Raw genomic sequence first — 16,407 nt, 5'->3', positions numbered from 1 at the left:
CTTCCCGGAGGCAGCCTATCAGGAGAATGGAGCTGGAGGAGAGAGGCGGGGAGGAGGAGGAACCGCGCTTCTCATTGGACGCGCCCGCGTTCCAATCCGGGACGCCGCACGCCATTGGCCAACCCTTTCCGAACTTTGGCTGATGCGGAAAGAAAGGGCTGGGGAACGCCGATTGGCTGAGGCGCGGCGTTCTGCGGGGGCGGGGGCTGCATACTAACGAGCCGCCGAGGGCGCTGATTGGATAAAACGCGCCGGGAGTCGGAAACGAAGTTGATACATTTTCACTTCGGGGATCGGAATGGTGGCGGGCGCCGGGGCGTTTTTCCGACGGCTCGGAGCGCTGAGCGGGGCTGCGGCCGTCGGGGCGGCCGCCTACGGGGCTTACGGTGAGGGCAGGCGGGTGCCGGGGCTGGAGAAGAGGGGGTGAAATCCTGGCCTCGATCCCCCGACGGTATTTGTGGGCAGCTCCCAAATACTGCGGAGAAAATACAGTGGTACCTCGGGTTAAGTGCTTAATCCGTTCTGGAGGTCTGTTCTTAACCTGAAACTGTTCTTAACCTGAAGCACCACTTTAGCTCATGGGGCCTCCTGCTGCCGCCGCGCGATTTCTGTTCTCATCCTGAAACAAAGTTCTTAACCCGAGGTAATATTTCTGGGTTAGCGGAGTCTGTAACCTGAAGTGCCTGTAACCCGAGGTATCACTGTAACTGGGTGACCCACCTTGGATAAAATCTACGATTCCAGGTGCCATAAGAAAGCTGCAGAGATAGTGCAGGATAGTGCGCACCCTGGAAATGATCTCTTTCAGCTTCTGCCTTCTGGAAGAAGGTACAGGGTTATAAAGACTAGGACTAGCCGCCTGAGAAACACTTTCTATCCAAATGCGATTTTTGTTTTAAACGCAGTGTAAGGTAGTCACAGCGCGGGTGGCGTTGTAGTCTAAACCACAGAGCCCTGCAACGGGGTGAGCTCCTGTTGCTCGGTCCCTGCTCCTGCCCACCTAGCAGTTCGAAAGCACGTTAAAAGTGCAAGTAGATAAATAGGTACTGCTCCGGCGGGAAGGTAAATGGCGTTTCCGTGCGCTGCTCTGGTTCACCAGAAGCAGTTTAGTCATGCTGGCCACGGAAGCTGGATGCCGGCTCCCTCGGCCAGTAAAGCGAGATGAGCGCCGCAATCCCAAAGTCGGTCAGGGGTCCCTTTACCTTTACCTGATTGCAAAATGAAATCAACCAACCAAACCACTCAAAGCGGTTTACTGCTACTGCTAATAGTAACGCAATAAAATGACCAGCAAGAAAAATGAGCAGTAACTTAAGGCTTTTGAAACGTTAAGCTACAACAGGCCAAAAACGTGCACCATCAGCTTTCTAAATATCTGCAAGGGCTTGTCTAAGGAATAATGTTTTTAGACAGGCACTGAAAAGAGTTCAGTGGAGGCACCTGCCTGAGGTCAATAGGCAGGGAGTTTCAAAGTTCACTTAAATATCGCATTAGGGTTTTGGCTCGTTTAGGCTGAGAATTTCCCCGGGTGAATTGTGCCCTCTGTTTTGCCTCCCTTGTTTGTGTTCCAAGCTCAGAGCAAGGAGACTCTTCCTCCACCATATCGCATTTTGCAGCCGTCCGTTGGAGAGGCGTTGATGACCCACCCCTTTCCCCCAGTTTATCTCCTGTGCAGTTTCTGCTAATTCCTCTTTCTCTCTCTTCCCCACCCTCCTCCTCCCAGATTTCCGTCGCAGCGACCGAGATGACTACTTGAAAGAGGTAAACGGTCTTATTTGGCACAGTCAGTAGAGCATGAGACTCTTAATCTCAGGGTTGTGAGTTCGAAAGCCACGTTGGGCAAATGATTCCTTCATTGCGGGGGGGTTGGACTAGATAACCCTCATGGCCCCTTCCAACTCCACTGTTCTGTGATTCTATTTATTGCATTTGTATCTGTTACGCGGGTGGCGCTGTGGGTTAAACCACAGAGCCTAGGACTTGCCGGTCAGAAGGTCAGCGGTTTGAATCCCCGCAATGACGGGGTGAGCTCCCGTTGCTCGGTCCCTGCTCCTGCCCACCTAGCAGTTCAAAAGCATGTCAAAGTGCAAGTAGATAAATAGGTACCACTCTGGCGGGAAGGTAAACGGCGTTTCCATGCGCTGCTCTGGTTCACCAGAAGCGGCTCAGTCCTGATGGCCACATGACCCAGAAGCTGTACGCCGGCTCCCTCAGCCAATAAAGCGAGATGAGCGCCGCATCCCCAGAGTCGGTCACAACTGGACCCAACGGTCAGGGGTCCCTTTACCTTTATCTGTTACGGAAAAATCTAGGTGCGAGGCTGCTCAGTCACCCAGCTGGTTGGGCAGAGATCGCAGGTCCCTGCTGAATAAAGGAAGGAGCCCAGCCACCAGCTGGAGCAAATAGTCGTAGACCAAAGTTTATTGCACAACAGGTTCAAAGAGGAATTTTGAACCCCGAGGATGGGGTGACAAGGACTTTGAAAACTTTCCCACCATATCCCAGAATACAGTTCGTACAGCATCATGGCTACATCACTGACCTGTCACAAAAGGGGAGGGGTAGGCAGGGGTTACACTAGTTTAACCTTGGCATACACGTCAAGACAAGTCCTTGGTGCAAGATTAGCATAAGCAGACATGGCAGGGCAAGACCCAGGTATAAGATGAGCAGAAGCAAACACCTCTGAAGTCCCACCACCCAAAAGTACAATAGAACTTCCTTTGCATGTCTGGACCCCTTGGCAAGTCTGGGGATGGCATTAGGCTTTCCTTGGCCAACAATCAGCTCAGCAATTGTCACCTTTGGACACTTCCTGGAGTCCCTATTTGTGAAGGGCAACATAGTGTTGAAATGGAGGAAACTGGCAAAGGAGTTGATTTTATATGATTGTTAAAGCTAGGTAACTTCAAGTCAAAAAGATACATTTATGCATAATATTTGTAACATTTAACAACTTTAAAGATGTGCCTACCCCCCAGTAATTTCCGTAACAGTTGTTGTTTAGTCGTGTCCGCCTCTTCGTGACCCCCTGGACCAGAGCACGCCAGGCCCTCCTGTCTTCCACTGCCTCCCGCAGTTTGGTCAAACTCATGCTGGTAGCTTCGAGAACACTGTCCCACCATCTCGTCCTCTGTCGTCCCCTTCTCCTTGTGCCCTCCATCTTTCCCAACATCAGGGTCTTTTCCAGGGAGTCTTCTCTTCTCATGTGGTGGCCAAAGTCTTGGAGCCTCAGCCTCAGGATCCGTCCTTCCAGTGAGCACTCAGGGCTGATTTCCTTCAGAATGGAGAGGTTGGATCTTCTTGCAGTCCATGGGACTCTCCAGAGTCTCCTCCAGCACCAGAATTCAAAAGCATCATTTACAGTATCCCAAGGAGCCCACGGTGATGTGTACATGGTTTGCGTCTTGCCCCATCTTATCCCCAGAACAACCCTCCGAGGTAGGCTAGGCTGAGAAGCAGTGGCTGGCCCCCAAGGTCACATCTTTGTGGCTGAGTGGAGATTCGAACCCTGGCCTCTCCCAACGTCAGAGTCCAGTACTCTAACCACTACACCACACTGGTTTTCCCCCTTCCCTTCCAAGTCCCTTTGGCTAAGCGAGTTAAACCAGAACCGCCGGTTGTCATTGTTTGTGGGTGGAGAGAGAAACCCTTCCCTGGGGGGGGGGGGTTCAAATTTTCAACCCCCGGGGGAGGAATGAAGTGGGGCAGGTTAGTGGAAGAAGAGGCACTATTGGGTGCGATAGATGGGAAATGAGTTTGTGCGTTCTTAACTAGATGGAAGAAGTTTGAAAAATTGACGGAAGTTTATAAAATTACACCAGGCACAGAGAAAGTGGACAGATAATTATTTTCCCTCCCTCCCTCTCCTAACCCTAGAACTTGTGAAGTTGAACGTTGGGAGATGTTCTTTGGCTTAAAGCGACTGGCAGATTTAAGAAATAATAATAATAATTCAGGAATTCAGTACCAATAAAAGAAAGTTCTTCATCCAGCACATGATACCCAGCTCTGCCTGTCTTTCAAATCAGAACCAGTGAAGGCAGTGAAGGTCCTGTGTGAGTGTCTGGAGGCAGTTGGAGGATGGATGGCGGCTAACAGATTGAGGTTGAATCCTGACAAGACAGAAGTATGGGAGGTGGGCAGGTGTGGAGCACTCCCTGGTCCTGAATGGGGCAACTGTGCCCCTGAAGGACCAGGTGCGTAGCTGTCCTTGGAGGCGCAGGTCAGTTCTATGTCCAGGGCAGCTGTTTATCAGCTCCATCTGGTACGCAGGATGAGATCCTCCCTGCTCGCCGACTGGCCAGAGTGGTGCATGCTCTGGTTATCTCCCGCTTGGACTACTGCAATGCGCTCTACGTGGGGCTACCTTTGAAGGTGACCTGGAAACTACAACTATTATTTTTTTTATCTTGGAGAGGCTCCGGCCCAACAGGATCCATGTTTTTTCCGGCTAGGCCTCCATACTTAAAAATAGAGCCCTTGGGGTGTTCCATTTCTTGTTTCTTGCTCCTTTCCAGTCCAAAAGTCCCCAAAGCTCTAACCTCCACCTTAATCACATTTGTAATCCTTAGGTCTTCTGATCTCCACATAAGAAGATCTCTCCATTTCTCCATTTCTCCAACTCCAATTCAGGCCGAGCTTTCCACATCAGGTTTTTATTTTCCTTCATTGCCATCATGTCAGGCCTCAAAATAAAATTCTCTTTTAGCGTCTGGACACCAACTCCTCCTTCCTTTTCTTCAAGGGCGACATATGTCTCCTTCTCCATATTCTCAACACTCTCGGATTTCTCTATTTGTCCAATTAAATAGGCTCCTTGTTCCCAATCCTTATCCGGTCCAAGAATGTTATTTACTGTTGAGTCCAGAGTTGAAAAATTTGTAGCCATAACATCATATTGACCTTGTAACTTTCCCAAGAGAGCAAATGCTCTGTCCAATTCTGCCTGGATTTTCCCTCCTCCAGCCATTTCTGTAATATTGCTAAGTCCCTCTAGGGGGATTTTAGTTCCTTAGTATTCTTTTCAGCTCGAGTCCGGAAATCCAGTTATTTTGTAACGGCCCTTTCTTATTGTCAACAAATTGTAACAAATTATAACCAATGTAGCCGGCAGAGACAGCCAAAAACAGAGTTTCCTTTTTCCGTCTTGACAGCTGACTTGACAGCTGTCAAGCACTTCAATACTTCATCATCAGGCTCTCTCTCGGGGCGATCCCGGGTCCGGGGGGGGGGATGGAACTTCAGCTCTCAAAAATCAGTTCTTAATCCTCCAGTAAAAATTTTGTAATATCAAACCGTGAAATTAAAGTCTTTTACAAGAGAAAAGAGAATTTTTTTTTACAACCTTAGGTAGCAGGTCCTTTGCTTTATAATGTTTACAAAGGGGGGGCGGACTTCCTTTTTAACCCTTCCCCGCTCGTTCCTGATTCAAACAAATCTTCCTTTAAAGCCCAAATTTCCATGTTACTCACGGGTTGTTACTTTGAAATCCGATTGTTCAAAAAAAGAAGTCAGCGCTCTCCGACAATGGCTTGCGGCTTCACTCCACAGAAGAAGAGGAAGTACTCTCAGCACCGCGCCGCACCCCGACCCCGTTCCGGAGCCTTTAAAAGGGCTCCTTCGCAGATCGGGGGCGCGCAAATGGTGCCCGCCGAGTCACCACGTTCACAGGCTTCTCCACCTGTGATTTTTTAGGGTCCCCGCTTCGCCACAGCAGCAAGACCCGATCCTGCAGAGCCGATTCCCTCCGGAGCTCGGAGGGAATCCGCCATTAGTCACTGGCGCTAACTGGAAGTCCCCGGAAACTACAACTAATCCAGAATGCGGCAGCTAGACTGATGACTGGGGGTGGTCCCTGAGACCACATAACACAGTCTTGAAAGACCTACATTGGCTCCCAGGATGTTTCCGAGCACAATTCAAAGTGTTGGTGCTGACCTTGAAAGCCCTAAACGGCCTCAAAGGCCCAGTAGACCTGAAGGAGCGTCTCCACCCCCATCATTCTGCCCGGACACTGAGGTCCAGCTCTGAGGGCCTTCTGGCGGTTCCCTCCCTGCGAGGTTACAGGGAACCAGGCAGAGGGCCTTCTCAGTGGTGGCACCCACCCTGTGGAACTCCCTCCAACCACATGTCAAAGAGAACAACAACTACCTGACATTCTGAAGACATCTGAAGGCAGCCCTGTTCAGTGAAGTTTTTATGTGTGACATTGTCAGAGCTGCTTGAAGATCCTAGCTCACAGAGGATCACGCTAGCCAGCGATCATTAAGTAAAAGTCTTTATTGAATTACAGTTTCCATTCTCACGCTGCTGCGCGCAAACTCTACGTCTAGTAGCTAGATCGGCGAAGCTCCGTCTGAGTCTCCGCCCCGTGAGCACCAACTTAATATCCTAGCCTTGCTCCACCTTTTCCGCCTGACTGTCCTCCTCTGGGTCCCTCTACCCCCCGGGGCCTCCTCCTTCCGGGATTCTTCTGACGCTGACCCGGACCCTCCTGCCTCCTTGCGCCGGGCTTTAGGACCTGGTTCCCTTTCGGGGCTGCTTACTGCGCCGCCTTCCTCTGCATTTGAACTTGGCGCGCGCGCCCAACCTTCCACCTTCCTCTTAACCGTTTCTTCGCTCCCCGATGGAGGTGTGGCCACTCCTGACTCATGCCCTCCCTCCTGTGGTGAGCTGCCAGCGCTTCCCCCCTGGCTCCCTTCCTCTTCCCTGCTTCCTGGCGGTGACGCTGGTCCCGATTTCCAGCTGCTCCCCCCTGAGTCCCTTCTGGCTCTATCTTCCTGGGGTGCCCCCCTTGCCCTGGCCACTGGTGCTCCTTTCTGTGAATCCTCTGATTCACTGGAAAGACTAGGAGATCTCGGGTCGTCGTCATCACTCATCTTTTCTTCTGCCTCCTCCCCTTCGCTCTCTGTTTCCTCCCTTGCCCGTGCCTCTGCTCCTAAACCCCTGACAGACATCTTAGTGTATTTTTGGTCTTTGTTGGAAGCCGCCCAGAGTGGCTGGGGAAACCCAGCCAGGTGGACGGGGTACAAATAATAAATTATTATTATTATTATTATTATTATTATTATTATTATTATTAACCTGTGGAACTCCTTCCTGCTTTAAGGGAGGATAGGACAAACTCACGAAGGAGGAGAGGACTGTTCGTGGCTATTCTTGGGTCTCCGTGGTCTGAGGCAGGGATGCTTCCGAATGCCAGTTCTTGGAAACCACAGGAGGGGAGAGAAGGGATCTTGTGTTCTAATCCTGATTGTGGGATTCTAATAATGGCAGCAGTGAGAACAGGAAGCTGGACTAGACGGGCCCTTTTTGGCCTGATCCTGCTGTTTCCTCATATGTCCTTAAGAGGAATTGTGGCTGTTAGTCGGGCCCCCCTGGCACCCATCTCCAGGTGGGCTCCAACCCTGGGAAGGGGCTGGGAGGGAACCCAGATGCCTGGGTTCTTTGCGGAAAGGAGACTGGGATGGCGCAGGTGGGTGGAGCTGCCCGTTCTTGGCGAGATCACGAACCAGCATTCCCGAATTCGCCTTCGTAAGACGCTCCTCTTACTTGAGCGCCGGGTCGTCTATGCAAGCATTTTCAACCCGAAGCCGCCAAGATGTAGCCACACTTGTCCAATTCAATCTGCAGGTTTCTTCCTGCGAAATACCGTATTTTTCACCCCATAGGATGCACAGGCCCATAGGACACACCTAGTTTTTTGGGGGGGGAATAAAGGGGGGGAATTTATTTTTTTTCCCCCAGGTGCGGGGCTGGGGCGGGGGAAGCCCGAGTTTCCACAGCCCCCAGAACAGGCTGCTATCCGCTAGCCGTGGGAGAGCCGCGCGACTAGCGGAGCGCTGCGCCAAGACCGAAGCTTGGAGCGTGCTGAGCTCAGCGCGCCCGAAGCTTCTGGGTGCCGGCAAGCTCTCCGCTAGCCGTGGGAGAGCTGCGTCTCCCAAGGCTTGCGGATAGCTTCCTGAAGCCTGGAGAGCGAGAGGGGTCAGTGCGCACCGACCCCCTTCGCTCTCCAGGCTTCAGTGAAAGCCTGCATGCGCCCCATAGGACGCACACACATTTCCCCTTCATTTTTGGAGGGGAAAAAGTGCGTCCTATAGGGCGAAAAATACGGTAATCTCAAAGCTGTATTTCCCAGAGAAAAACACCAGCAATAAAAGCAGTGGCTTTAATTCCACATAGGGGAAAAAAACAATGGCACTATTTAAAACGAAAACGTTCCTAAAAACAGTTCCACGTATAGAAACAATTTGAAACACTTTCAAATCCAATACAGATGTATAGGTAATGTGTTTAAAACATGTATACAATACAATGTATAGATACTATATTTAAAACAAATGTTTATATTTAACCTTTTTTCTTTTTGCTTCTTGGTTAAAAAGATTTAAGGAAATAATATACAGTAATACTGTGTAAAATATAACAAGTGTGATATAGGTTTTTTTAGAACAATCAGAAGTCTAGGTCTTTTTTGTTTGTTTTAATTTTCTTGTATTTTCATTCCCCCCCCCCCTATGGGATGTGGTATAAATTGTAATATAGTATATTGATGTATAAATCTGTGGAATATGTTCAATAAAGAAAAAATAATCCAATACAGAGGCAGCCTAGGAAAAGGAAGACACTGAAAAGACTACAAAGCCCATCATCCACGACCATTTCCTAAGCTTGCAGTGGATTATGGGCGTTGTAGTCCAACGTCGGGTGGGGAGGAAGCAAATGGCTGAAGTAAAGAGATGGGGAACCTGTGGCTCTGGAAACTGCTGGACTACAACGGCCATTGCACTTGCAGGGGCTGATGGGAATTGTGAGCCCCCAACGACGACAGGGAAGGCCTGTGTATGATGAAACACTGTCCTCACCCTGATCTTTGACCTTCTTTTGTAGCTGTACGAGACGGCCAACAAATACCACTTCCTCCACAGCTTGGCTCTCCTGGCTGTGCCCCACTGCCGCTATCCCATGATGGTAAGGATGGATGACTTAGAATAGGCGGGGGGGGGTTGGGGGGGGTTACAAGGTGCCAACCAAGCGCCTTAAAGACTCCAAATTTGCGTAGGGTTTATTCCTGAGCTATTTCTTCTCCTAAAGGCACAGGTCAATTCTGTGTCCTGGGCAGCTGTTTACCAGCTCCACCTGGTACGCAGGATGAGACCCTCCCTGCCCGCAGACTGTCTGGCCAGAGTGGTGCATGCTCCGGTTATCTCCCACTTGGACTACTGCAATGCGCTCCATGTGGGGCTACCTTTGAAGGTGACCCGGAAACTGCAACTAGTCCAGAATGCGGCAGCCAGACTGGTGACTGGGAGACCACATAACACCAGTCCTGAAAGACTTCTATTGGCTCCCGGGACGTTTCCAAGCACAATTCAAAGTGTTGGTGCTGACCTTGAAAGCCCTAAACGGCCTCAAAGGCCCAGTAGACCTGAAGGAGCGTCTCCTCCCCCATCGTTCTGTCCGGACACTTGAGGTCCAGCTCCGAGGGCCTTCTGGTGGTTCCCTCCCTGCAAGAAGCGAGGTTACAGGGAACCAGGCAGAGGGCCTCCTCAGTGGTGGCGCCCGCCCTGTGGAACTCCCTCCCTTCAAATGTCAAAGAGAAAAACAACTACCAGACTTTTTGAAGACATCTGAAGGCATCCCTGTTTAGGGAAGCTTTTAACGTTTAACAGACCACTGTATTTTAATACTTTGTTGGAAGCTGCCCAATAAACATTCATTCATTCAGTGATTCTAACTTGCACCTTTTGTTCCTCCCAGGCCGGCAGCATCCTGTCTCTGGGCATGGGGATGTTCTCTGGCGCCCTGTATTACCACGCCGTGACCGGGGACCCGATCCTGACCAAGGCGGCCCCGTATGGTGGTTCCCTCCTCATCCTCGGCTGGATCGCCATGGCCCCTTGACACCCCGTTCTGTCCCCATGTGGCCCCTCTCTCCCATCGCCAGGGCAACCAGCCCTGCCCCTCATTACCCCCATAGGCTAGCCAGAAGGGAGCCCTAGGAGAAGAGAGATTTCCAAATGTCAGTGGGATCCCTTGAGGTCTTTTGCCTGCCCCAGACGCATCTTGGAATTCCCTGAATGCCAAATCTCTTTTTAAAAGGCCAAGATCCTTCCCCCCCCCCAAAAAAAAATTGCAACCAGATTTTAGCTACAGATGGGTAGCCGTGTTGGTCTGCCATAGTCAAAATAAAAAAATTCCTTCCAGTAGCACCTTAAAGACCAACTAAGTTAGTTCTTGGTATGAGCTTTCATGTGCAAATGTATCTGAAGAAGTGTGCATGCACACGAAAGCTCATACCAAGAACTAACTTAGTTGGTCTTTAAGGTGCTACTGGAAGGAATTTTTTTATTTTAACCAGATTTGAGTTTGCGATGGAGGCCTCAGAATGCAGTGTCTGATGGGTGCTTTTCAATTGTTGTTTTTTAGCTTAATAAATGATGAGAGTGATTTGCCTTTTTTAAAAAACCCGCGCACCTTTTTTTCCTGTGAATAAATTTATTCCATGGATAAATGTCGTAGTAAATGGTGACTATGTGTTAGATGTCACGCGTAAGCTACAAGCAGAAAGCACAAAGCGTTCCAGTGCGTCTCTTCCTCCCTCCCGAGGTTGCTAGACTACAACTCCCATCAGTCATGACTTCTCCCTGCTTTTGAGAGACAGAAGAAGGGCTAAAGGGCTTTTCAGGCAACCTGGCTGGCCGGGGATGTTGAGAGCTGTAGTCCAAAGCAGCTGGGGAGCCCTAGGTTAACAGATTGAGGTTGAATCCTGACAAGACAGAAGTACAGGAGGCGGTCAGGTGTGGAGGACTCCCTGGTCCTGAATGGGGCAACTGTGCCCCCAAAGGACCAGGTGCGCAGCCTGGGAGTCATTCTGGACTCACCGCTGTCCATGGAGGCACAGGTCAGTTCTGTGTCCAGGGCAGCTGTCTACCAGCTCCATCTGGTACACAGGATGAGACCCTCCCTGCCCGCAGACTGTCTTGCCAGAGTGGTGCATGCTCTGGTTATCTCCCGCTTGGACTACTGCAATGCGCTCTATGTGGGGCTACCTTTGAAGGTGACTCGGAAACTATAAATAATCCAGAATGTGGCAGGCAGACTGGTGACTGGGAGCGGCCGCTGAGACCACATAACACCGGTCTTGAAAGACCTAAATTGGCTCCCAGGACGTTTCCGAGCACAATTCAAAGTGTTGGTACTGACCTTGAAAGCCCTAAACGGCCTCAAAGGCCCACTAGACCTGAAGGAGCATCTCCACCCCCATCATCCAGCCCAGACACTGAGGTCCAGCTCCGAGGGCCTTCTGGCGGTTCCCTCGCTGTGAGAAGCAAAGTTACAGGGAACCAGGCAGAGGGCCTTCTCGGTGGTGGCGCCCTCCATGTGGAACGCCCTCCCACCAGATGTCAAAGAAATAAACATCTACCAGACTTTTAGAAGACATCTGAAGGCAGCCCTGTTTAGGGAAGCTTTTAATGTTTAACAGACCACTGTATTTTAATACTTTGTTGGAAGCCGCCCAGAATGGCTGGGGAAACCCAGCCAGATGGGCGGGGTATTAATAAATTATTATTATTATTATTATTGCTCACTGGGAGGACAGATCGTGAAGCTGAGGCTCCAATACTTTGGCCACCTCCTGAGAAGAGAAGACTCCCTGGAAAAGACCCTGATGTTGGGAAAGATGGAGGGCAGAAGGAGAAGGGGACGACGGAGGACGCGATGGTTGGACAGTGTTCTCGAAGCTACAAACATGAGTCTGACCAAACTGCGGGAGACAGTGGAAGACAGGAGGGCCTGGCGTGCTCTGGTCCAGGGGGCCACGAAGAGGCGGACACGACTAAATGACTAAACAACAACATCATCATCATCATTATTATTATTATTATTATTATTATTATTATTATTATTATTATATTTTGGAAAAAGATCATAGAATTGCAGTTGGCAGGGATCCCCAAGGGTCATCTAGTCCAACCCCCAGCAATGCAGGAATAAATTGGGTCATAAAATTCGTTGTTTAAAAAGTGGGGATGGGGAAACTTTGGCCGCTCAGATATTGGGACGCAAACTCCCCATGAGCCAGCAGGACCAATGGTTAGGGATGATGGGAGTTGTAGTCTAGGAACATCTGGAAGGATCTGGGCCTGAAATTCCCAGTGAATGCTCTTTGACAGATGCTAACCCACCGTTAAAAAATCTCTCCATGCATTTATTTCACCACCATTATTATTATTTTAAAAAATATATGCTTTTATACAGTGGTACCTCAGGTTACATAGGGACGCGGGTGGCGCTGTGGGTTAAACCACAGAGCCTAGGGCTTGCCAATCGGAAGGTCGGCGGTTCAAATCCCCGCAACGGGGTGAGTTCACTTTGCTCCGTCCCAGCTCCTGCCAACCTAGCAGTTCGAAAGCACGTCAAAGTGCAAGTAGATAAATAGGTACCACTCCGGCGGGAAGGTAAATGGTGTTTCCGTGCGCTGCTCTAGTTTGCCACAGCAGGCAGCGACAGCCAAGAACCTGGATGGCTTTAAAAAGGGGACAGGGCAAATTCACGACGGAGAGGCTGCTATCGATGGGCACTAGCCAGGATGTCTTTGCTCTGCCTCTGCGGTTGGAAGTTAGCGATGCGTCTGAACGCCAGTTTCTGGAAGACACAGGAGCGGGAACGGATCATGGGCACCTGGTTGGCTGCTGTAAGAACAGATGCTGGTCTAGAAGATGGTACCTGGGGCCCGATCCACCATTGACCTGTTCATAATTTTTTAAAAAAACTGGCAGGTGAGGGGGTGGTTACGAGTCAGGACAAGACGATAATTTCATGGCTTTGGTGCCACCACTGAAAGGGCCATGCAGGGAATCATCAGGGGCCGAAGAATGCTCAGGAACGCTTCTGGTGATGAACTTGAGACATCATTGGGAGAACAGTGGGCCCCACACTCTGTGGGGTGAACCAGCTAGGAAGGGAAAACGTTGAAATTGCTTTCAAACGGGGAGGTCAAGGGAGGTGGGACTTTGTTTTTCTATTTATGTGCCCTGGTTTCAGGGTGGTTTTCGTTGCAAAACCATTGGGGTTTGACTTGTGGGGTTTTCATTTTTTTTTGCTATGGGCTGTAGGTGGGGGCCGTGTTTTCCCTCCTCCCAAAATAAACCCCCTTCTCCTCGTTTCAGGGGCTTCTGCAGCAGGGCGGAATAAAGTTTGAGAAGTTATTCCTGCCTCAGAGCCTAAAAATAAGTGGTGGTGTTTTAAATTCCTCTGGAGGGGTAGGGAGGAGGTTATGTTGCTGTTGTTGTTGTTTAGTCGTTTAGTGGTGTCCGCCTCTTCGTGACCCCCTGGACCAGAGCACGCCAGGCCCTCCTGTCTTCCACTGCCTCCCACAGTTTGGTCAAACTCATGCTGGTAGCTTCGAGATCACTGTCCCACCATCTCGTCCTCCATCGTCCCCTTCTCCTTGCGCCCTCCATCTTTCCCAACATCAGGGTCTTTTCCAGGGAGTCTTCTCTTCTCATGAGGTGGCCAAAGTCTTGGAGCCTCAGCTTCAGGATCTGTCCTTCCAGTGAGCACTCAGGGCTGATTTCCTTCAGAATGGAGAGGTTGGATCTTCTTGCAGTCCATGGGACTCTCCAGAGTCTCCTCCAGCACCAGAATTCAAAAGCATCCATTCTTCGGCCATCAGCCTTCTTTATGGTCCAGCTCTCACTTCCATACATCACTACTGGGACAACCATAGCTTTAACTACACGGGCCTTTGTTGGCAAGGTGATGTCTCTGCTTTTCAAGATGCTGTCTAGGTTTGTCATTGCTTTCCTCCCAAGAAGCAGGCGTCTTTTAATTTCATGACTGCTGTCACCATCTGCAGTGATCATGGAGCCCAAGAAAGTAAAAAAAGGAGGTTATAGAGGGAAGTTTTCTCAGGACAGCGAAGCCTTACATTGACTTGGGGGCGGGAAGATCTCCACCCTCAAAGGAGTTTTTTTGGAGAGGGCGGGCCTACACAGGAACTCAGCCCCACAATCCTGGAAGGGCCAACTGTAGTTGCTCGAGTGGTAAAGTCACTCTGCACATGCTCTGAGAAAAAACATAAACACAACACACTGCAACCAACCACACCCTGGGCCCTGTGGGCTTTTGCACCGCCAGCAAAAATAAGTACCAGTTTATGTGATGCTGACACACAGACTTTGCTGACACACCATACGGAAGAATGAAATTTTACTGCCTCCTTTTCTCCCACACAACCCCATATTGCCTGTAATTGTAACGTCTCACTCGGAATGCGACTGATTTGTTTGACTTGAAAAGCGAGACTCTGTGTGTTCTATTGTTACTTCAGAAAATATTTTATTAAAAACATGTAATAATAAAAAGAGACTTGCAGAGGGCTCTTTTAGCTGAGGCAGGCTGGGGGAAGCCCGAACGCTTGAGATCAGTGGGGTTTGGAGCCTTACCTGGTCTTGAGATTAAATCTGGAGGGAAAAGGGGCGGGGTCTATTCAGGGGGTTGGACTGGATGACCCTCGTGGTTCCCTTCTGACCCTACAATTCTTTGATTCTAGGTCAGGTGCTACAGGGACTACAGCTTGACCGTGGCAACAGCCAGGAAGGGCCATCATTGCGCACCGGTTATTGCTATAAACACAAGGCGGGGGTGCTTGCGCGCGGGCTAGATAGCTGTCACGTGTGAACCTCCCCAATCGGGTGGCGCAGAAGTGCTTCTCCCCAAGGCGTCGTGGAAACAGTCGGTGTCCAAAAGGCAAGTTCCTTCCTCCCAGCCAGCAGCGGGGCCGCGTTCTCGCGTGGCGGGGCGTCCAAAGAAACAGCCGCGCAAGACGCGCGTCTCGCCCGCGAGGACTCCACAAAAAACCCACCAGCTGGAGGGCGCCGGGTTGGCCGAGACCATTAACCCGGGCTAAGAGCCCCTAAGCTTTCTCCTTCCCCTCCCATCCCTCGAAGCAAGAGAGCAAGCCCGGACACGCCGCGTTCACACGACCGGCGCGCATCGCTCCTTTTTCTCTCTCGCTTCTGTCTCCGGGCGCGGCGCCGCTCCAGGGCTGCTGCCGGCGATGGGAGGGCGAGGGGGCGGCCCCTGCCTCGCCCTGCCCTCCCTCCTTCCCTCGGTCCATCCTTTTCCTCTCTTTCTCTTCTCTTTCTCTCCACCTCCCTCCCTCCGCCACTTTCTTTGCTGGCTCCAGGGCGTGAAGGTAACGCGGAGTGGGGAGAAGGAGCCGGGGAGGCGAAGGGGAGGCCCAAATAATGTGGGGCGGGGGGCGGAGAGAAGCCATGGGGTGGGTGGGGGGGGTCCTTGGCCTTGGCTCCCCCTCCCTTCTCTACCCTCCCCCGCCAGGGGACTGTTTGGGAAACCAGCTGAGATGGCCAGGAAAATAAAAGATGGGTATCTCCATCCTTTGCGCGCTTGGTTTGTCTTTGTTCCCGGGGAGAGATTGGGGGGGGGCTCTCAGTTCAGGCCAGATTTGCAATTGCCGGGGGGGGGGGTCTTTTCTTAATCCTCCTCTTTCTCGTGTGAATGTGGACAGCGGGGAGGTTGTTTTGCAAAGAGGGAAAGTCCCCTCCCCCCCCCAGTCTTGCCGGGGGGTGAGGGGAAGATGGGAGGAGGACGAAGAAGGCAAATAAGTTTCTTTGGAGAGAGGATGGTTGGGTTTGGGGCGCGCGCCCCTCCTCCCCATCTCCTTTGCTGGCTCTTCGGCGCACCCTTGGCCAACCTGGCGCCCACCCCAGCGTCCTCAGCAGCTGGGGGCGCCAGGTTGGCAGCTCTGGGAGCAGAGAAACCAGATGGTTTTAATTTTGCTGTTGTTGTTTCGCCTCCCCTCCTCTCCCAACATCCTTCCTGATTTTTCTCCCTTCCCTTCTCTCTCTCTCTCTCTCTCTCTCTCTCTGCACCCAGCCTGAGAGACGCCTCGCAGCCAGGTGGTGGTTGCTTTGCAAAACACTGCAGAATTATGTTTCCAAGGTTCTCGGAAAGCTCCACAAAACGCTTTCCCCCCGCCCTCCCTATGTTCCCTTCATCCAGGTTTCCTGTCCAGCCCTCGCCTTTGTTCTCGCTCCTCCTGCACAGTTTTCGATTCCCCGGCCTTGAGTGCGAGTTCTGCGACACCCAGAAGCCTGGCAAGGGAGGGAGAGTGGCTCTTGCACCCGGGTTCCGCTTGCTGGTTTTGCACAAGGACTTAGTTGGCTGCTGCGAAGGCAACATGCTGGATTAATGCTCTTTAAAAATGTCTCGTGGAAGTGGGGATGGCTGGGTTGTCTTCTGTTGTCTATTTTGTGTCTTCTATATTGTAATTTTTGTTGGGGACCGATCTGAGACCTGCAGGTGTAGGCCAGTACAGTGGTGCCCCGCAAGACGAATGCCTCACAAGACGGAAAACTCGCTAGACGAAAGGGTTTT

The 16,407-nt window shown here is 51.1% G+C and overlaps 2 protein-coding genes across 2 annotated transcripts in view; both read left to right on the top strand.

Moving 5' to 3' along the window:
• The first annotated feature begins 236 nt into the window (after positions 1-236).
• On the top strand, positions 237-10,133 carry TMEM256 (transmembrane protein 256). The gene is made up of 4 exons (XM_081168274.1): positions 237-386; positions 1,724-1,761; positions 8,893-8,973; positions 9,763-10,133. Exons 1-4 carry the CDS (start codon positions 299-301, stop codon positions 9,904-9,906), a joined length of 351 nt encoding a protein of 116 aa, XP_081024400.1. The 5' UTR covers positions 237-298; the 3' UTR covers positions 9,907-10,133.
• A 4,955-nt stretch (positions 10,134-15,088) lies between these two features.
• Positions 15,089-16,407, top strand: part of PLSCR3 (phospholipid scramblase 3) — a 30,417-nt gene continuing 29,098 nt past the window's right edge. Inside the window, exon 1 of the mRNA XM_081168136.1 lies at positions 15,089-15,205. The gene's annotated coding sequence lies outside the window, so the exon portion shown is untranslated. The remainder of the gene's footprint in view (positions 15,206-16,407) is intronic.

The sequence above is a fragment of the Podarcis bocagei genome, assembly GCF_964188305.1.
Source record: "Podarcis bocagei genome assembly, chromosome: 13".
Classification (NCBI taxonomy): domain Eukaryota; kingdom Metazoa; phylum Chordata; class Lepidosauria; order Squamata; family Lacertidae; genus Podarcis; species Podarcis bocagei.
This window is presented reverse-complemented; position numbering and strand designations above follow the sequence as displayed.